Consider the following 22,676-nt stretch of genomic DNA (forward strand, 5'->3'; position numbering starts at 1 on the left):
AGACACTACAACCCAGGTGCAAAACAAGGGGAAATGCCTCTTAGCTGATGGGGAATAACAATTATACTTTGTATTTTCGAGATAGTACCTTATTAGTTACAACATTTTGCAAAGAAGTAAGAATGTTTCCAAAAACAATTTGGAAATAAGATGCAACTATCTGCTACTTTATCTTCTAGAATTACAACATGTATTTTTTAAAGATACACCTGTTTATTTGAAAGGCAGAATAATGTCAGAGAGATTATAGAAATCTAACAACTAGTTCACTCCCTTTTCCATAATTCCTGAGATAGCCAAGGCTGGATCAGGCAAAGGCAGGAGCAAGGAATTCCATCTGGGTCCCCACATGGGTAGAAGAGGCCCAGTTAATAAGAAGCTAGACCAGGAGTACAGTAGTCAGAACTCTGATATGGAATATGGGTGGCCCAAGCAAGACAAACAAACAAACAAAAACTCAAGCAAAGAATTAAAGAACTGGGCCAGACTGTTATCATGAATGTCACTAAATTAGAGAATTCAGACAGACTAGCAATAAAACAAAGCAAGTATAGACAAAACTGTGGTGCAGCCAGTTAAGGAACCTGTACAGTGCCAACATCCATAAGGGCACCAGTTTAAGTCCCAGGTGCTCCATTTCCATACCCATTCCCTGCTAATGCACCTAGGAAAACAGCAGAAAATATTCCAACTGCTTGTCTCTGCACATGCTTGGGAGACCCAGAAGAAGCTTCTGGCTTGTGGCTTCCACCTGGCTCAGCCCAGGCCATTGCAGTTGTCTGGGGAGTGAAACAGCAGATAGAAGTGCTCTATTTCTCTCTCTCTCTCTCTCTGCATGTCTCTCCCTCCCTCTATTTCTTAACTCTGACCTTCAAATAAATAACTCTACCCACTTCATTAATCTTTCACCAAGGTTATACTAATTGGTGAGAAATAACCCCATGATATCTCTGTTTTGCCAAATTTGAAGTTCTAGGGCTACTACTTGCCTGTTAAAGGGAACATCTTGAAGGATCCGGTCGCTGCAAAGTGAAAGGAGGCAATTCTTCTGTAACTAGATATTCAAAGGGAGGAAAAAGGAAATAAAACATCAGTTTGTTCTCCTTTAACTACACTTAATCTGTACACAAAAAGAAGACAGGTGAACCACTAGTTACTTCTCTAAAGCCTTCATCCTGCCCACCTACTGAAGGCTGACTTCATTGGGCTCACATTAAGTTTACTTGCACATGGGCCTGACCTTAGCTCAATTGGCTAAATCCTTACCTCACAAGTGCCGGATTCCATATAGGTGCCAGTCAGTGTCCTGGCTGCTTTATTTCCCATCCAACTCCCTGCTTGTGGCCTGGGAAGGCAATGGAGGATGACTCAAAGCCTTGGGGCCCTGCACCCTCACAAGAGACCCAAAAGAAACTCCTGTCTCCTCAGATCAGTTCAGCTCCAGCCATTGTGGCCATTTGGGGAATGAACCAGCAGATGAAAGATTTTTCTCTCTCTTTCTTGCCTTCTCTCTATAAGTCTGGTCTGCCTTTCCAATAAAACTTATATATGTATATATATACATTTTTTTTTAAAGTTTGCCTGAGTGAGAGGGCTGGCTAGCCCTGGCTCTGAGCTCCCAGGCCGCAGGGCTCAGGCTGGGTGGGTCGGTTTGTTCCTGGACGCAGCTTGGATCTGAATGGAAGCCTGGGTCCATTAGCCCACCATGTGTTTGGACCCCAGGTGAGTCAGGGCTGTGGTTTGAAGACCTGAGCCGATCAGCCCACCAGCTGCTTGGAGCAGAAGAGGGTCAGTTAGCCCTGGCTTTGAGCTCCCAGGTGGCTTGACAGCCACTTGCACCCAAGCCAACCAGTGGTGGGAACTTTTCAAAAAAAATTTTTATTTATTTAAAAAAAAATTTTATTTATTTTTATTGGAAAGGCAGATATACAGAGAGGCAGAGAGACAGAGAGGAAGATCTTCCACCTAATGGTTCACACCTCAAGTGACTGCAATGGCTAGAGCTAAGTCAATCCAAAGTCAGGAGCCAGGAGCTTCTTCCGGGTCTCCCATGTGGTTGCAGGGTCCCAAAGCCTTGGGGTGTCCTCGACTGCTTTCCCAGGCCACAAGCAGAGAGCTGGATGGGAAGTAGGGCCGCCAGGATTAGAACCGGCGCCCATATGGGATGTCGGGGTATTCAAGGCGAGGACTTTAGCCACTAGGCTACACTTTTGCGCCAGACCCCAGTGGTGGGAACCTGAGAGGAAAACACAAGGACCTTTAAGGTTCAAAGCAAAGCACCAGCCCTTGTGGGGTAGCAGAGCTAAGGTGGTCAGTATTGACCAATGTCAATTGCCACTCACCGGTGCACACTAAAACTAGAGCTAGGGGTCTACCAGGCAGGGGTATGCTGGGGTCCGTGTGATGGATGTGAAAGACAAGAAGGTGTGAAGAGTATAGTTCCTTTGCAGGCAAGGCCGCAAGGAATATCCCACTGTGTGGCAAGGCCCGGTGGATGTCTCTACAATACCTGAATGCAGCTGCGCCTCCCTTTGCATGGACACCGGACAATCCCATTGAGATTTCTGTAGTCTATTTAGGCATTGTCTGCCTCTGCGGAGTTACTGTTAAATATCAATGGGAGCTTAGAAGCTGATGTTGCTGTTGCTGTTTTTTAGCCAAAAAGCTGTTATTGCTGTTACAGCTGCATCCTGTGGCAATATGCTAATCAAGGGTGCTAACTCCCCTTTTGATCCTATGCTAATCAAGGGCGTTCTGTCTTCAGGTGTAGTGGAATCTATTTTTTCCCTTTCTTTGATCTTTTAGGTCCCTCCTGTGAAGCCCTTCCTTCCTTGACTATCTCAAGACCAAGCTGTAGAGTAACTGTGGTAGGAATGTGTTATTGATTGATATGCACCATCTTTTGAGAACTTTCTCCTAGCCAGGCGCCAGGTGGATAACATCCTAGCCTTAGGTGAAACAAATGGCAGAGTTATCTTTAGAAACACCCACTTGACCATGACGTAAAAAGTCTGAGCCAGAGTTTGACTGATTTTGTATAAATAAAGCGGACAGCTTTTGTGCGTCGTCCATTATGATGATGAAGTCCTAGTGGTCCGGCTCTCTCTTTCTTTGAGCCTCATCCACGCACCCTTCGCGAGTTCCGAACTCAGCTGGAGCTGGACTCCGGCAGGGGTACATCACAGAACTCACCAATGAGAGTCAAAATGGGATGGGTAATGTTAGGCTGGGCCCTGGCACTAACCAGAATGCAAGAGAACTGAGTCTCAGGGCAAATTCTGTGTGTGTGTGGAGGGGGGGCAGGGGGTGGTGTGGGCCCATCCCTATATCCTGCAATTTCAGCTGGTTTACTTGGAGCTGGGGGGTGCTGACAGGCTGAGCTTGGCATGAACATGGAATTCCAGACACTCACGAGTCCTGGGGTTGGGTACAGGTTAGGCTGTTCCAGGCTGCAGGACCTGCAGACACACCCAAGAATATGGTGTGGGGTGGGCCAGACCACAACATCCACTGCCCATACATATGCAGGATGGAAGGGGTAGCCTATGACCGCTAAGATCCTAACACCCACTGGCATGGGTGAGATCAGGGTCTGGGAGTGGTTCTGGTGGGGGAACTAAGGAAACTCCTCTAATGGGCCATTGCTCCCGCCGGTGAGCATGTGATTCAGACCTGGGTGTTGGGTAAACCAAGCAGGGTAATCCACCTGTCCACATGTGTGTGGTGTGGTTTTGGAAAGGGGTGGACTGGGCAAGGTCAGGCCTACCTTAGCTCACTGGCAAATGCAAGAGCCAGACGGGAACATGGGGCATGACAGGAGAGGATATCACACTTGCTGGTTTGCATGAGTCAGGAATGGGAGTGGTCTGGGCAAGGCCAGATTGTAGCACTCACCAGCAAGAGTTGGGACTAAAGGTAGGCCAGGTCAGGCCAGACTGCAGCATTCGATGGCAAAGGTCAAGACAGGGGATGGGCTATGCAGAGCTGAGTCACAACATCCACTGGCATGTGTAAGATTTGGGGCTGGGAATAGGTCTGCTTGGGGAGCTAAGGGGATACCCTGGCTAGGTTGTACTTCCCACTGGTGAATGCAAAAGCAAGAATGCGGGTGGTGGCCTGGGCTAGACTTGGCTAGAATCTCCCTCAGCATGGGTTTAGACCGGGCCTGGGGCACACCAGACTGGGCTAGTCTCCAGCATCCACTGGTGCTCGTGAGAGCCAGAGTGGGTGCAGGACAGGTTAGGCTAGGTTTCTGCTTCCACTGGGTTACATGAGAGCTATGTCAGGGCATGGACCAGGACTGGCTGGACTGTAACATGCAATAGTAAGAACCGGGTTGGGTATGGGCTGGTTAGGCAAGGCCACTATTCCTGAACCAAAAACCCACCAGTGTGCATGAGATCTGCCACTGAGACCCAATAAAGGACCTTGGAAAACTCCTTGTCAGGGCACAGTCCCTGCAGGTGAATGCAAAAACCAAAGCAAGGAGCAGCTCAGAGCAGACCAGGTTACAGTACCTGCCAACATATGTGTGGCTCAGGTCTGGGGGAGACCAGGCTGGGCCAGTTCATAACACCCACTGGCAGATCTGAGAATCAGGATGGGGTGTGGGACAGGCTGGGTCTGGCCGCATCACCAGCCAGTTCACATTAGGGCAGGTACTGGAGACTGACTGCACCAGGTTGGGCAGCAGCTCTAGCCAGCATGGACTGGAATGGGGGCAGATCGGGCAGGCTAGGTCTGTGTCTACCGGCAAATGCTGAGGTGGACACAGGCCCCACTACACTGGACTGCTGCACTCACCAGCACATGCAACACTGGGACTGGGAGCAGTTAAGCCTGGTAGGGGAGTAGTGGGGACTCCAATGCTGGACCACTGCTCAGGCCGGCCAGCACAAGAGCTGGAACTGAGGGCAGACCAGACTGGGCAGGGCTACAATACCTGTTGGCCTATATGTGAACTGGGTTAGGGAGAGAGCTAGGCTGGGGTAGCCGATTGTATCTACCAGCACAGGCATGAGCCAGAAAAAAGGAAGGCGGGCTTGGCTTTGCCACAGCATCAGCTAGCAAGTGCTGGGATTAGGGGAAAGTCCTGTCAAGCTAGACTGCAGAACCTGCAAAGGGCAATATCCAGGTCATGGAGTGGGTCCTCTCTGATGGGCTGCAGCTCCCACTAGTGAGCCAGTGAGAACCAGGACCGGGGGTGGGATTGGCCATACAGGTGGTAGCACCCACTGGCAGGAGTGTGTGCTAGAGGGTAGAGTTAGTTGGGCTGAGTTAGGCTTCAATGCCCAATGATGTGTACAAGATCTCAATGGGATGTGGGGCAGACTAGACCAGTCCAATGTACATGCTGGCAGGCACAGGAACCAGAGCTGGGGGACCGGTCCAGTGGGGGTTATTGGGAGTCGCTATACCAGACTGGGCTGCAGCTCCCCCTACAGTACGCAGGGGCTGAGTGTGTGGTGGGCAGGGCTGGCTGAGCTACGGCACCCATTGGATTGCTGAGGGTGGAGAAGAGAACAAACTGATCAAGTACCCCCAGTGAAGCTTGACAGCAAATTTCTGGGCCAATGGAGACTTGGAAGTTTATTATGAAAGCCAATTGATCTTGGAAGGATTTCCTCATCAGTGGAGTGGCGATATCAGGAGCATCTGAGAACTACAGAAACCACATGAGCAGAACCTTCAGAAAGTGCTCCACAGTGGGGACGCGGGAATGTCATCGGGTGGCAGTTTTCCATCCCCCAGATAATGCGGCAGTGGGAGGCTGGGTGTGGTTTCTCTGCTTGTATCTCCCTTCCCTCCATATGCAAGAAGAAGAAAAAGTAAATGTGTAAACAAGGGTCTCACCCACGATCCCCTGATCCTCAACCCTTCCCACCCTGATTAACTATGTAAATATCATCAAAAACAAAATTAAAAGAAAAAGACGTAGAATTTTTTTTAAAAGTTAACCTGAACATTTATACGTGTTTCATTTCAATTTAGTGAAACAGGATAAGACAATTGCTCTTATCTCCTTTTCTGGTGGCTTCTGAAGTAGCCTTGTGTTTTGTGTTTTTCGAGATGGAGAGAATGAGAAAGACACAGTCTGAAAGCTTTGCCTGCGTCATACCAGTAAGGAAGGTAGCCCAGCCTGCTTTGAAGATGGAATGACTCTAACTCGAAGGGCGCGGGTAAGTGTGAAGAATGTACATACTGGCTGTTGAGTGAATCAGAGAATAGAAGATTTCTGTTCTGTTTCTTTTTTGCTGCAACTTTGTCTTTTAAATAAATAAATAAGTCTTAAAGGCGGGGAGGTGGTCACCACTGTGGCTCAACAGGCTAATTCTCTACACTGTAGCACCAGCATCCCCATGTGGGCCTGGTTTATATGCTGGCTATTCCACTCCTCAGTTCTTTCCATCCTTATCTCCCAATCCTTTTTATTTGCATCCTCTTTGGCTTTTTCTTGATAGTTAGCCCAGTAAATTTTCAATGTGCTAAAATGTTCAGGCCTGGCACAGTATCCTAGTCGCTAAAGTCCTCATCTTGCATGACCTGGGATCCCATATGGGTGCCAATTCTAATCCCGGCAGCTCTGCTTCCCATCCAGCTCCCTGCCTGTGCAAGCCTCAGAAAGCAGACAAAGGTGGCCCAAAGCTTTGGGATCCTGCATCCACATGGGAGACCCGTAAGAGGCTCTGGCTCCTGGCTTCAGACAGGCTCAGCTCTAGCCATAGCGGTTATTTGAGAAGTGAATCAACGGAGAGAAGATCTTCCTCTCTGTATATCTGACTTTCCAATAAAAACAATACAATAAATCTTAAAAAAAAAAAACATATTCAAAGAATTAATGCTTTGGCATTGTTGATTTTTAAGCCATTGGAACATGTGTCTTTCCATCACTTTTTACTCTGAATCTTTGCTATTTTCTTCTTTCTACTTCTGTGGAATGTATTCTCTTGTCGCACCTGTAACACTCACAGGTTTACATAGTTCCCTTTTACTAAGGGAACTTTCTAAGGTATAAGGTTTTATCCCATAGAAAGGGAGTCACAGTTTTTTTTTTTTACCTGACTTAACACACCTTGAATTTTTTTAAAGATTTATCATTTATTTTTATTGCAAAGTCAGATATATATATATAGAGAGAGAGGAGGAGGAGAGACAGAGAGGAAGATCTTCTGTTCAATGATTTACTCCTCAAGTGACCAAAACAGCAAGAGCCGCACTGATCCGAAGCCAGGAGCCAGCAGCTCTTCCAGGTCTCCCACACAGGTGCAGGGTCCCAAGGCTTTGGGCTATCCTCTGCTGTTTTCCCAGGCCACAAGCAGGGAGTTGGATGGGAAGTAGAGCCGCTGGGATATTAACCAGCACTCATATGGGATCCTGGTGTGTTCAAGATGACGACTTTAGCTGCTAGGCCTCCACACCAGGCCCACGCACCTTGAATTTAAACCACATTTCATGCTCTCAGTAACTGCCCACCTTTTTTTCCCACAACTTTTATTTTATTATTTTTGATAATGTTTACATAGTTGAGAAGGATGTATGCTCATGTAGCTCACTGAACGGGATTGGGAGGGTTGAGGAACGCGCGAAAATGAATGAGACAATCTACTGGGCAATCTAATCTGTTTTTCCTCCTGTATCCAAGGAAAGTGGGGAGAGAAGGGAAGAAGACTGCTCCAAGCAGCCCAACCACATCAGTACCCAGGAATGGGGAACAGCCACCCGATGTCATCCCAAGGTCCCCGATGTGCAGCCTGTTCTGAGGAAACTGTTTAAGTGGTTTTGATGGTTCTGAGATACTGTTGATTTTTTTATTCCAAGGTTGAAGAAATCCTTCCAAGGTCTACTGGCTGACAAAATCCACCTTAGAGTCTTGACTCACCAAGATACTCACTGTCAAAGGTTGTCCAGTATTGCTGTTTGATTTGTTCTGCCCTCTGTGGTACTGGACACCCTCTGCAGGTCTCAATTAACTAGTTGTCATGGCCCTGATGAGCGTCAGGGCATGCCTTCTTGTGCACAGGCTTCAGCAATCAAGGAGAGCCAATTTTAACACATGCACTCCACAGTCAGACCACAGATCCTGTGATTTTCACCGTGGTTGGAGTTCTGAGTCCATGATTCAGTTGGTGGGGTTGTCCCCAAAGAAACCTCACCAGAGGTGACCACAGCCTGACTCCTGTGTGTGTCAGTCAGCGCAAGGCCTGGCTCAGTCCATCATCCATAGCAACCTACACATATAGTGGTGTTTGTAGTCAGCTGGTCAGTTCTGTTTCCAGCCACATCTCATACACAAACCAATGGATGCTACGGCCCAGCCTAACCCTGTCCACCACACAGTTGGCCCTCAGGCACACAAGCAGGAACTAAAGCCTAATCAGAGCAACCTACAGTAACCCAGGCCCACTCCCAGTCCCGGTCCGTGAGCATGCCGTATATGCAGAGGACTGGACCAGTCTGTCTTGCATCCCATTTGGCTCTTATATGCAAAAATGGGCATTGGCGCCTAGCTCAGACCAACCAACCTCACAATCCAGCCTACACTCATGCCCACGGTTGGCACCACCTCTCCAACCAGACTCATCCCTAGCCCCAGTTCTCATGCTCACCTGTGGGAGCTGCAGCCTAGCAGAGGGGTGCCCACAATTTCCCTGCTAGGCCCACATCCAACCCTAGATCCTATACTCTCTATGTGGTCTAGCCTGACAGAATTACTAGCAGTAATTACTACCAGCACCTGCTAGCTGATGCTGCAGCAAAGCCTTCATAGAAAGCACTTACTCTAGCTCAAGCATACAACAGAGGATATGTTTGCTTAGCTCAGGCTGGTTCTCCCTATAACTTAGCTTACATGTAGGCCCCTGGGTGTTGTATTCCTGCCCAGCCTGGTCTGTTCCCAGGCCCAGTTCTCAAGCTCTCTAGTGGGAGCAATGGTCCAGCAAGGGAGTCCTCACAGACCCTCTACCAAGTCTTACATGTGTTGGTGGTGGGGTGCTGTGACTCAGACTGGCATGGTTCGCATCACCTTGGCATTTTCCAGGTGATGCTACAGCCTGGCCCAGCCCGGCTTGCCCTCAGTTCCAGCTCATGCTGGTGGGTGCTGAAGCCTAGCCCAGCCTGGACAGGCTCTAGTCCCGGCCTTAAGGTGAACTGGCTGGTGATGCGGCCAGACCCAGCCTGTCCCACACCCCATCCTGATTCTCAGATCTGCCAGTGGGTGTTATGAACTGGCCCAGCCTGGTCTCCCCCAAACCTGAGCCACACATATGTTGGCAGGTACTGTAACCTGGTCTGCTCTGAGCTGCTCCTTGCTTTGGTTTTTGCGTTCACCTGCAGGGACTGTGCCCTGACAAAGGAATTCCCCAAATTCCTCTATAGGGTCTTCTCCCAGTGGCAGATCTCATGCACACTGGTGGGTCCTTGGCCCACTTCCTGTCCTAGCAGGAACAGTGGCCTTGCCTAACCAGCCCATACCCAGAACAGATCTGCTGTACCTATTTGATGCTTTTATTGCAAACTGAAGGAGAGGAGTCTTAATGTGGCTTTTACTACTTCCTCACCACAGGGGTTGAAATGCCTTTAGTCAGGGACTGTACTCTTCAGTTGTCCTCTTCTCTCTTCCTACACACACTCATACCACAAATTTACTACCATACAGTCTCCAAGGGTATTTGCATTGCCAGCCCTACTCTGGTAAGCTGAACTGCATGGCAGTAGAAGACAGGCAGGAGGAGACACTTAAAGGGGAATCTTTATCTGCTTACCTGCTGGTGATTGGGAAAATGCTCCATGGCCTTGAGCAGCAGATGGGTCACATCAGCCAGGAGTCGAACAGGCATTCCTGTGGCAAGGTCTTGCTTGGTTAAGTTAAATACGCAGGCGCTGGCAGCCAGTTGCACTGGCAGGTTCATGGGGTGATTCCTCATCCCAGTAACCACAAGCTGAAAAAAAAAATGAATGCTTTGAATTCACCTTATAAACATAAGCCCTTTTACAGAACAACATTATTTTGTTGATCTATAATGACTTTAAAATACCTATTTTTCATGAACATACAAAGTGTGTGGGACACAGCCTTTATTCACAAATAGTTTCTGGCTGAGCTGGCATTCAGCTGGTCCTATCTAGAGACTTTTCTCTAAAGCAAATGAATCATTTGAACATCTGAATATCCAGGAGCTTGGACATTGCCTGCTGCTTGGAAGGCAGTAAGTAAATCATCATCAACTTGATCAGGATAAATCTGTGATGAATGCATCTTTCTATTTCCAACTGAGTTCACTGAGAACTGTCCTACTTTGCACTCACTTCTCCAAGGCCTAGACAACCATTTTGCACCTTTTACTGTCTCCTCCAACCCCAAATAAATATCCCCTATTGTTCACTCTCTATTAAAGATTATTTCCATTAATACCAACAAAACTGAAAGAACATCAGGAAAGAGTGTCAGATTCTGACCACAGAAATGCCCTCAGCAGCGCACACATGGATACAGGCCCCTGCTTACCTGTTCCAACAACTGATCTTTTTGCGCTCCTCGCTAAACGTAATCCCTCCATGTATCTGCTAGAACATTCCATTCTTGTCTCATCAAGGGCATTACTTCACCTGCTGTATCTCACTTGTACAGCATTTTAAAAATTCTGTATTGTACAACTCATGTCCATGTAAATTCACATTCACTCACACTGTATTTCTCCCATTAAGAAAAACAACACAAAGCCTTCTCTTATTTCTGCTTCTTCACCCAAATTACCACCTTTGTTTCTTTGTCTCCCTTTGCAGCAAAACTCCTAACAAGAATTGCCTATTAGAGCCGGTGCTGTACACGGTGGATTAAGATATCACCTGCAGAGCCAGCATCCCATATGGGTACTGGTTCAAGTCGTGGTTTCTCCACTTCTGATCCAACTCCCTGCTTATACTCCTGGAAAGGTTCTTGGTTTTAGGAAATGAAAAACACACACAGGACAATGTTTATGCTGCTTAATGAGAGTACTATAAAACTTCAGTGATGTGGTGCAACCGTCTTCCTACTCGCGGTTAATCATTAAATCTGAGATCATCAGCCCTGTCATAAATAAAAATCAAAGACTTGCATGCAAATGCTCTTCACAAAATCATCATCTATTCAGGAAGAAAATTACAAGAATGTCACGATGAGCTGCTTATTCTCACCTTTAGAATCTCTGGCTTTGTCCTTTCCATCACGTGAGTCAGGCTGAAGAGGTGGAAGAGAGCTTCCCGGACAAAGAACGCTCGTTCACTGTACCGCTTCAGCGCCTCCGCGATCTGCGTCTCATTGGCCTCGCCAGACACCTTTGGAGACAGCCAAAGGAAGAGTCTTTAGCATGCTTTTCCATTCTTAGACCTGTATGTAATTTGGTATAGAAGATGCTATCTAGGATTGCTAGGGGCTGCTTCAAGTAAATGGGAATTATTTCTTTCAGCCCATCCAGAACAGTTCATATATTTGCCCTAAAAAAAAAAGATGTATTAAATGATTCTGAACCTAGCAATGAGCTATAGGTAAAATTTTCTGTACTGTACTTAAAAATAAATCTCTCAAGATAACGAACATTGTTTATAAGGTCGTAGCATGCAGTTACTTACCACCTCTCTTACATTCTTCTCCCAGGTTCCAATGTTATATAACTTGTGCTAACAATCTTTCCATAAGCCAAGTTCTTTCTCAGAAAAGATCATTACATGTAATATTCTCTCTAAATGAAACCTGACTACCTTTATACTTGCATTTTCTCATTTAAGTTAAACATTTCTTTAGACAAATGAAAGAAGCACAGGAGAAAGGTAGTACTTGTGACACCAACATCCCGTGTAAGAGCTGGTTCAAGTCCCAAACACTCTGCTCTCCATCCAGCTCCCTACTGATGGGCCTGAGAAAGCAGAAGATGGCCCGGACTCACACAGCCCCAGCCTTTGCAGCCATCTGGGGAGTGAATCACTGGGTAGAAGACCTTTCTCTTTGTCTCTCTCTCTCTCTCTCTGGAACTATGCCTTTAATGTAAATAAGCATTTGAAAAAACAAAAATAGAGGCTGGCGTTGTGGTGTAGCCTGTAGCATGGGTGTCCTACATGGATGCCAGCTGGAATCCCAGCTGCTTCACTGCTAATACAGTTCTCAGCTAGAGACCTGGGAAAGCAGTACAGAGTGGTTCCTGCACCCATGTAGGAGACCAAGTTCTTGGTTCCTGGCTTTGGCCTGGTTCAGCCCTGACTGTTGCAGTCATTTGGGAGTCAGTCAGCAAAAGCAAAATCTCTCTCTCTCTCTCCCTCCCTACTTTCTTTTCTCCCTCTCTCCCTCTGTTTAGTTCTGTCTTTCAAATAAATAAAGCTTTTTAAAATATATATAAGTTTCTTGCCCGCTGCCGCCCCAGGGATCTAAATCAGGCATGCCTGAAACATATCATTCATAATCGACCCAGTAGACTGACCCTTTCAGCTCTGGGTCCCTGGAGCTGGAATTGTACTTGGCTCAGGATAAATACTAAAGAAGTACTAAAGGCATTCACATCTTTCTAGCTTTATCCACCCCTTCTTACCATGAGAGGTTCTGTTCAGAATTAAGTCTATCTAGGCATACCCCATTCACAGGTAGGTTAATAAAAACTGTGCGTCCTGTACTATTGTGTAACCAAACACAATAGGGCAGCTTGTGTGTAAGTCCTGGGTAAACAATAGCTATCAAGATGATGTTTCAGTATTTTCAACCATTTAATACATTGTTTCATGGGGTCACCGGAGAACCAGGTTTTGATTTGGACACCTAATGGGAATCAGATTCTCTGAGATCTCTTCTATATAAATGGTGACCATTTTGATTTTTCTCATTCCTAATGGTTTAAATTTACATTAACAATCATCAGTTGGGTTTGTTGCAGCTTAAGATTCAAAGACACAAAAGATGCAGGGGCCTGGCATGGTAGCCTAGTGGCTCAAGTGCTCGCCTTGCACATGCTAGGATCCCATATGGGCACTAGTTTGTGTTCCAGGTGCCCCACTTCCCATCCAGCTTCCTACTTGTGGCCTGTGAAAACAGTCAAGGACAGCCCAAAACCTTGGGACCCTGCACCCACTTGGGAACCCCGGAAGAGGCTCCTGGCTTTGGATCGGTTCAGCTCTGGCCATTGCAGCCACTTGGAGAGTGAATCATCAGATGGATCTTCCTCTCTCTTTCTCTTCCTCTCTATCCGACTTTCCAATAAAAAAAAAAAAAGGAAAAAATAAAACCAAACAAAAATAAAGTAAAAGATACAGGATGTGCTTGCAGTTTAATAGCAAAGGTGGTGATATGATTACAAACACATTTTAGTTATATTTATTTATAAACTATATATGCACACCTTATAAACTATACTTTTTTTAAAAAAAGATTTATTTGTTTTACTTGAAAGTCAGAATTACAGAGACAGGGAGAGGTAGAGAGATAGCTTCTGTTCACTGGTTCTCTCCCCAAATGGCTGCCACAGCCAGAGCTAATGGTCCAAAGCTGGGAAACAGGAACTTCTTTAAGGTCTCCCCTATGGGTACACAGGCCCCAAGACCTTGGTCCATTCTCTGCTTTTTCAGACCATAAACAAGGAGCTGGATCAGAAGTAGAGTAGACAGAACAAGATTCTGTATTTAGGTAGGATGCCAGCCCTGCAAGCAGAAGATTAGTGTGCTAAACCATAGCACTGACCTGACCCCTAAATAATAACTTTTTAAATTATATAATCTAAGGAGATAGACAAAACACAATACTATATATAAAAGTGTTTTCTGGGGCCCGGTGGCATGGCCTAGCAGCTAATGTCCTCGCCTTGAATGCCCCGGGATCCCATATGGGCACCGATTCTAATCCCTGCAGCCCCACTTCCCATCCAGCTTCCTGCTTGTGGCCTGGGAAAGCAGTCGAGGACGGCCCAAAGCTTTGGGACCCTGCACCCGTGTGGGAGACTCAGAAGAAGTTCCTGGATCCTGGCCACAGATCGGCGCAGCACCGGCCATTGCGGTCACTTGGGGAGTGAATCGTCAGACGAGAGATCTTTTTCTCCGCCTCTCTGTATATTCGACTTTGTAATAAAAATTACTAAATCTTTTTTTAAAAAGTGTTTTCTGGAGAGCTTAGTGTAAGGTTTTATGAGAAACAAAGGAATGAATAGAGATCTAGTGTGGCTGTCTTTACAGAGAGCATTCTAGGCAAAAAGAACAATATAGACAAAAAGGCCTGTTTGGTAGAGATGGTACAAGGTGACTGCAATACCCAACCAAAATTCAGAATACCTTCTTAAAGACATTTCTTAAGAATTATTTAAAAAGCTTTTGGGAGGCAGAGAGACAGAAAGAGACAGACATCTCCCACTTGCTGATTGATTTCCAAACGTCTCCAATAGTCAGGGCTGGGCCAGCTGAAGGTGCAAAGCAGAAACTCAACCTGGGGCTCCCCGATGGGTGGCAAGGACCCAAGTCTTTGAGCCATCACCTGCTGCCCTCCAGGAAGCACCTCAGCAAGAAGATGGAATCAGGAGCGCTCAGCTCCTCTGTCAAGAGATGCCAGTATCCCAGGCATCTCTTTTTTTTTCAAAAATAAGAGCCATTGGAACTTTGCCCTTTATGCACAAAACTGGTGTTCCTTTTAATTTGCTTGATTATCAATTTGACAGCTGAAAAATAAGAGCAGGAGTGAAGATTTCCACGTCTCCCTTTTCCGAATTCTATAGCTTAGTATCATTGCTAGTGTAGACCCTGTGTGGGTCAGATGCTGTGGCACAGTGGGTTAAGCCACCACTTAGGACATTCACATCACTTATTGAGCACCAGTTATAGGTCTAGTTATTCTGCTTCAAATGCAGCTTCCTACTGATGCATCAGGAAGACAGCAGACTGCAGCCCAAGTATTTGGGTGCCTGCCATCTATATGAGAGACATGGGTGGGACTTCTGGCTCCTGGCTCCACCATAATTGTTGCTGGCATTTTGGGGGGGTGAACCAATGGATTGGAGATCTTTCCCTCAGTAAATCTGCCTTGGGGAAAAAAAAAGATTAGGGCCCAGTACTACGGCTCAGTGGCTAAATTCTTACCTTGCAAGTGCCAGATCTCACATGAACGCCAGTTTGTATCCCAGCTGCTTCACTTCCCATCCGGCTTCCTGCTTATGGCCTGGAAGAGCAGTGCAGGATGGCCCAATGCCTTGGGACCTAGCACCCTCATGGGAGACCCAGAAGAGATTCCTGGCTCTTAGCTTCTGATTGGCTTAGCTCTGGATTGCTGCTACTTGGGGAGTAAACCATAGACCAAGATCTTTTCCTCTGTCTCTCCTCTGCATTAATCTGACCTGCCTCCACTTATTTATTTGTGTTGGAAAGACAGATTTACAGCAGAAGATGGTCAAATTCCAGCCTTGTGGCTGTTGGGGAGTGGAAGATCTCTATTTCCCCCTCCCCTCTTTAACCCTGCCTTTCAAATAAATAAAATGCATCTTTTAAAAAAAGTTACTTCCTAGTATACTTGGTTACACAATAGTACAGGACGCACCGTTTTTATTAACCTACCTGTGAATGGGGTATGCCTAGATAGACTTAATTCTGAACAGAACCTCTCATGGTAAGAAGGGGTGGACAAAGCTAGAAAGATGTGAATGCCTTTAGCACTTCTTTAGTACTTATCCTGAGCCAAGTACAATTCCAGCTCCAGGGACCCAGAGCTGAAAGGGTCAGTCTACTGGGTCAATTATGAATGATATGTTTCAGGCATGCCTGATTTAGATCCCTGGGGTGGCGGCAGGCAAGAAACTTATATATATTTTTAAAAGCTTTATTTATTTGAAAGACAGAACTAAACAGAGGGAGAGAGGGAGAAAAGAAAGTAGGGAGGGAGAGAGAGAGAGAGAGATTTTGCTTTTGCTGACTGACTCCCAAATGACTGCAACAGTCAGGGCTGAACCAGGCCAAAACCAGGAACCAAGAACTTGGTCTCCTACATGGGTGCAGGAACCACTCCGTACTGCTTTCCCAGGTCTCTAGCTGAGAACTGTATTAGCAGTGAAGCAGCTGGGATTCCAGCTGGCATCCATATAGGACGCCCATGCTACAGGCTACACCACAACGCCAGCCTCTATTTTTGTTTTTTCAAATGCTTATTTACATTAAAGGCATAGTTCCAGAGAGAGGGAGAGAGACAAAGAGAAAGGTCTTCTACCCAGTGATTCACTCCCCAGATGGCTGCAAAGGCTGGGGCTGTGTGAGTCCGGGCCAGCTTCTGCTTTCTCAGGCCCATCAGTAGGGAGCTGGATGGAGAGTAGAGTGTTTGGGACTTGAACCAGCTCTTACACGGGATGTTGGTGTCACAAGTACTACCTTTCTCCTGTGCTTCTTTTATTTATCTAAAGAAATGCTTAATTTTATGCATGCAATTCTTCAGAAGAATTGTGCAAAAGAGGAAACAGAAACTGAAAGAAAATGCTTGCTCCTGGCCAGGAAACAAAGAAGATGGGCTGGTAACTGAAACTCAACTCTAGGGCAAGCATTTCCACCATACAATGCCCTGCGACATACTCATGTTGTCTATCTTATTAGACACTCATTACAGCATTATTATTATTATATACACTCATTATTTTGTCTTAGATAAGAAAATAAGCTCTAACCTTCAAATGTCCCTCCCCTGTGAGGAACTCCGAGTAACCAGCATCAGTGGCCAGCAAGCCTACGAACTGCATGCTGGGCCGCTGCTGTATGAAGGCTTCCACGGCTTTATCCGTCACGTGCTTCCTCCCAGACACGTCCAGAGAGACAAGGTTGGGGAGGATGTCCTTCTGTTCTAATAAGCGAAGAGCTATGTCCGATGTAAATTGTTTGTCGTCAGAGATGTCGAGATGGTTCAGATACTTGAGTTCCCGAACGACCTCCAGGATCTGGGTGGTCGTCATTTTTAAACACTTCAGGTGGTGCATGGTCAGAGACTTGAGTCGGTCCTTGCAGGCCAACAGAGCACTGATGTCAGTGATGGAGGTGTTGGAAATGTCCAGGCTCTCCAACCTCGGCAGAGAGGCCACCTCGGCCAGGTCTTCGTTGTAAAAGAGGACATTGGTGATGCTCAGAGCACGGAGACCCGAGAGCCGGCTGAAGCATCGCTCATAAGGATCTTCAAGGGACAGAGTGAGGGAGTTGAGCACGAGGCACTGGAGATTCTGCTGGATCCACTTGTTACTGCCAAGCCCACTTATAATGTCTGTGATGGTGATGTCAGCATTCACTCCTGTGGCATCAAGCTCCACTAACTTGTGGTGGCAGAAGGCTTTCCGGAAAGCAACAGCAGAGATCTTGGCTTTGCGGATGCAAGCTCTTTTTAAGCGCATCTGGTTGCCCCTAAAAATACCAACGGTTCCATCATTCAGGAGACCTGGAGAAAACAAGCGGTATTTTAGCTTCTAGAGAAGATTAAAGGTTTAACCTTTCCATCACCCTTTATGCTTCCAAAGCACTCCCACATCACAGCATCTCCTCTGCCAATCACAACAACACAGTCAGGTGAGGATACTGCTCCAATTTTCAGACAGATAACTTTGGGCTTAGAAAACAACTTTGAGTTTACAAAATCACAGAGCCAACAAAAGGCCGACTAAAGATGGTAGGAGATATTACTGATTAACCACTAACAGCTGGCTCTCCTGGCCATACCAAACACATGGACAGCCGTACATCACTGCCTGTTGTTGGAGTCAGCTAAGACCAAGTGCCTAGTTCTAGCTAATGGCCTGGAGAGTTAGTGTGTGACTTCCCATGCTATCTTCTGCTATAGCAAACAAGGCTTCCAGAACTACAGCAAGCAGCTGGACTCCAGGGTCACCACAGAACAGAACCCTTTATGGACTTACACAGTTTATGTAATGTGAGGTACCAATGTTGTATCATGGTAAATGATTTGTCATTAATACATTTCAAGCCTTTTTATTTTTTAAGGCAAAGCATCAGAAAAGGCAGAAAAGATGGAATTTTCCATTAGTTGTTTTACTCCCCAAATGACCACAACAGGCAGAGCTAGGCCAAGCCAAAGCCAGGAGCCAGGATCTCCATCCTGATATCCCCATGGTGGCAGGGACCCAAGCACTGGGCCATTTTCTGCTGTTTACCCAAGTGTATTAGCAGACAGCTGGGTCGAAAGTAGAGCAGCCAGGACTTACTCTGCTGTACCACACTGCTGGACCCAAATCTGTTCTTTAAATTCACTCACACATTATTCTATGCATTCAACCAAAGTATTTAAAGCATCTATAGTACCAGCCATATCATTCAACCACCAGCAAGATAAGAAACTCTATTGAAGGACCTTGGAGCAGTTGCAGCCCTCCCTCTCAGGTGAATGCAAATGAAGTGGATGAAGTGGCCACAATAACCTCATAAAGGACCTTGGAGATGTGCCTCTGTCTACAAGCATCGGAGACTTTGAAGCCACATTTCAACCACACATCTGCTTTGAATGAATTAACACTTATGCCCAAAGACTGTTGTAGTGCAACAACAGTGGATGGTGAACGAGCAGCTGGACGAGGCAAATGAGCAGCCTGAAGAAAACTCTAAGTGGTGCCTTAGTAAAGATGTAGCTAAGGCTGCCAGCCAGCCAGCCCTGAGTTACAGCTGAGGGTAATGATGCCTTGACAGGGGCCAGTGTTGTAACGTAATGGCTAAGGCCTGTGGCCGGCAAACTGATATCCCCTATCGGGACTAGATCATGTCCCAGGTGCTCTGCTTTCAATCCAGCTCCCTCCTAATGGCCTGAGGAAAACAGTATAACATGGTCCAAGTGTTTGGTCCTCTGCTACTCATGTGGAAGACCCAGAAGAAACTCTTGGCTCCTGGTTTCTTCTCACTTTGGCAAGGCTCAGCCTCAGCCATTGTGGTATTATGAGTAAACAAGCAGATGAAAAATTCCCTCTCTCTGTATCTGTGTGTGCACATGCACACACATCCTCTCTGTGCAAATCTGATTTTCAATAAAATAGATCTTTTAAAAAAATATTTCATTAAGGAAACACTACTCTAATGAAATTTGTAGACTTAATAGCATTAAACAGTTAAAGAAAAACCCACAGATTCTGTCACAGTAAACAAAAATGAATACATCCATGTCAAGAACCTCATTGTTCTAGAGCTGCACTGTCCAACGCAGTAGTCATTAGCCATGCACAGCTGTAGAGCACTGAACAGGATAGCTGCAAACTGATGTAGACCATAAATGTACACACCAGATTTTAAAAATTTAGTACCAAAAAGAATACAAAATATTCCAATTTTTACACTGACTCTATATTGAGGTGATAACCAACTGAATTGTTAAAGAAAAAAAATATTAAAATCAGGGCCAGCACTGTGGCAGATAAAGCTGCCATCTGTAGTGCTGGCATCCCATATGGGCATTGGTTCAAGTCCCAGCTGTTTCACTTCCAATCCAGCTCCCTGCTAATACGCCTGGCAAAGCAGAAGATAGCCCAAATACTTGGGCCCCTGTATCTATATGGGAAACCTGTAAGAAGCTTCTGGCTCAGACTGACCCTACTCTGGCCATTGTGACCATATGCAAAATGAGCTAACAGATGGAGGATTCCTTTCTGTGTCTCTCTCCCACCCCTCCCTCTGTATCTCCATCTTTCAAATAAATAAAACTTTAAAAATACTAAAATTGCTTAGGGGCTAATTCACTGGCACAGCAGCCTAATCTTCCACCCTGTTGCAATGGCATTCCATATAGACACTGGTTTGTGTCCCAGCTGCTCAATTTCTAGTCCAACTCGCTGCATGTGGCCTGGAGAAGCAGTGAAGTATGGTCCGTGTCTTTGGGCCCCTGAATCGACGTTGGGAGACACAGAAGAAGCTCCTGCCTCCTGGCTTGGGATTGATTCAGCTATAGTCATTGTGGCCATTTGAGTTGTAAACAAGTGGATGGAAGCTCTCTCTATCTCTCATTCTGTCTCTATAAAAATCTGCCTTTAAAATAAAAATCTATCTTAAAAAATAGAATAAATTGCTTTCATGTACTTCTTTGTATTTTGAAAACAAGATTTGAAAGTCCTCGTTACAGATCTTCCATCAACCAGTTCATTCCCAAAAAGGCCACAAAGCAAGAAAGTATGGCCCCTAGAGGCCGGGGTGTGTGGCAGGTTAATCCCTGCCTAGGCTGCTGGTATTCTGTGACAACCAGTTTTAGATGGGGGTGCTCCACTTCTGATCCAGCTTCCTGTAGTCGGTGTGCCTGGGAAAGCAGCAGAAAATAACCCAAGTGCTTGGGGCTCTGTACCCATGTGGGAGACCTGAAAGAAGCTCTGGTCTGGGGAGTGAATCAGCAGATGGACCAGCTCTCCCTCTCTCTGTAATTCTGCATTTTCAAATAAAATAAATAAAATTTAAAAACCCTAAATCTTTCCCCCCAAAATGTGGCCACTAGTAAATTTTAAGTTAGATTTCTGTTGGACAGCGCTGTTTTAGAGATAGCCCTTCTTTTTTAAAGATAGTTATTTATATTTTGAAGTTTTTGTTAAAGAGTTATTTATTTATTTGAAAGGGTTACAGTGAGGCAGGGAGACAGAGATATTCCACCCCCTGGTTTACTCCCCAAATGTTTCACAACCAGGACCAGGTCAGTCTGAAGTTAGGAGCCTGTCTTCCAGGTCTCCCATGTGGGTGCAGGGAGACTTGCAAAGCCCAAAGACTTGTGCCACCCTCTGCTGCATTCCCAGGTACATTAGCAGGGAGCAGGATCAGAACTGGAACAGCCAGAAATCAAACTGGCACTCATAGGAGTGATTGGCACCAAAGGCAGCAGCTTTGCCCACTAAGCCACAGCACAGCCCCTGGGCCTTTCTGTTTTTGTTTGAACATTTTTCATTTTTACTGGAAAGACAGATTTACAGACAAAAGGCAAGAAAGAGAGAAAAAAATCTTCCATTCACTGGTTCATTCTCCAAATGGCCATAATTGCCAGAGCAGAGTCAATCTGAAACCAGGAGTCAGGAGTTTCTTCTGGGTCTCCCACATAGGTGCAGGGTTCCAACACTTTGGGGTTCCATTGCTTTCTCCGGCCACAAGCAGGGAGTTGGATGGGAACTGGAACAACCAGGAAATAAACTGGTGCTTATACGGGATCCTGGTACTTGCCAGGAATGGATTAGCCAATTGAGCCATTATGTCAGGCCTCCTTATGTTGTATTTATTTATTATTTTTATTAGGTTGATCTTCCATCAGTTGGTTCACTCCATAAATGGCTGCAACAGCCACAGCTGAGCCAGGCTGAAGCCAGGAGCTTTTTCTGGGTCTCCTATGTGGGTGGCAGGGGCCCAGGCTCATGGGCCCTCTGGGACTTCTTTCCCAGGCCATCAATAAGAAACTGTATTGGAAGTGGGGCAGCTGGGATATAAAGCAGTGTCCACAGGGGATGCAGGCAGATCACAGGGGGCCACTGTATACATAACACCACAACACCAGCCCCTGTGCAAGCACTGTTAACATAGATACAAGGAAAAATGAGATGTGCCTTTGTACTGATGAATTTATAATTCTATGGTATGAAAAAAGAAAAACAACAAAGAACTATAACATATAGTTTCAAGTACAAAGTACCACAAAAGCAAAAAGAAGGAAGTCATGTGCCATGATTGAGGATATGAAAAAAAATGTCTAGGAAAAAAGAGATCTTTGATGAAGGCCTTGGGAGAAGGAGAATGAAGGGGACATGCATGGCAATAAATACAGATGTAAAGATCGGAAGGCACATCTCGTGGCCAGAGAAGAGTGAGCAACACTGGCTGCCTGAGCACAGGAAGGACTGCTGCCCTGAGTGCTTCCCTGACAGCACAGACCCAGGTAAGGAGGACAACAGACGGGGAGGCCAGCGATGAGGCTGGGAAGGTGAATTAGAGTGGGGAAAGACCAGCTGCAGACTGTGGAAGCCAAGGAACAACACAGTGGGGATCCTGGTTTTGGTCATTTTCTGGTCATACACCCCAGACCTAAAGTTGAAGATGCCAGCAACCCAAAAACTTCAGGTTGCTTTCTTCTTTTTTTTTTTTTTCAGACAAAAAAAAAAATGTGCACACTCCAGTCAAAGTACTAGCAAAGGAGGAGCCTAGCAAGACAGGAGAGTTTCAGACAATGGCTATTCTACTTCAGCCAACAATCAGCCAACAAAGTTGTCATCTCTCTCCTTCCCATGTAGCAAATGTCCCAGGGAGGCTGGGTTGCCACCACCAGCAAGCTACATGACCTGCCCAAACCCGCATTTGGAAGCCTGAGAAAAGGTGGAATAAGGAGCTGGGACTCTGGTTCCCACTGGGTGGGGAGAACCAGCCCCTCCTCTGATGCCAGGAGACACTGCCCGGGGAGCCTGGCATGCACACCCTGACAGCAGCCTCGAGGGTCTCCCTTGCTCCCTGCTGAGCAGTGTCCTAAAAGGCCTCATGGAAAGTCAGGATTCTAACAACTGCCCGACCATCATGCGGCCACTGTCTCCCCATATAGTGTGACTGGAGCCCACCAGGAAAGCAGAAATGATGGATTCATACTCTACCCAGTCCTAACAGGGACTAGGAACACACACAGACTCCCACAACATCCAAAATGGCCAGGTTTCAATCAAGAGTCGCTCAGCACACCATTGACAAGCCTAAAAAAGACAATCAGTAGG

The 22,676-nt window shown here is 46.3% G+C and overlaps 1 protein-coding gene across 1 annotated transcript in view; it reads right to left on the reverse strand.

Moving 5' to 3' along the window:
* Nucleotides 1-22,676, reverse strand: part of ZYG11B (zyg-11 family member B, cell cycle regulator) — a 66,685-nt gene that overhangs the window by 24,029 nt on the left and 19,980 nt on the right. The window contains exons 3-6 of the mRNA XM_040978535.1: nucleotides 16,647-17,401; nucleotides 11,176-11,316; nucleotides 9,762-9,938; nucleotides 990-1,054 (exon numbers count right to left, since the gene is read on the reverse strand). Coding sequence (XP_040834469.1) covers nucleotides 990-1,054; nucleotides 9,762-9,938; nucleotides 11,176-11,316; nucleotides 16,647-17,401 — 1,138 coding nt within the window. The remainder of the gene's footprint in view (nucleotides 1-989; nucleotides 1,055-9,761; nucleotides 9,939-11,175; nucleotides 11,317-16,646; nucleotides 17,402-22,676) is intronic.

The sequence above is a fragment of the Ochotona curzoniae genome, unplaced genomic scaffold, assembly GCF_017591425.1.
Source record: "Ochotona curzoniae isolate NIBS_2020 unplaced genomic scaffold, NIBS_Ocur_1.0 contig_291, whole genome shotgun sequence".
Taxonomy (NCBI): Eukaryota; Metazoa; Chordata; class Mammalia; order Lagomorpha; family Ochotonidae; genus Ochotona; species Ochotona curzoniae.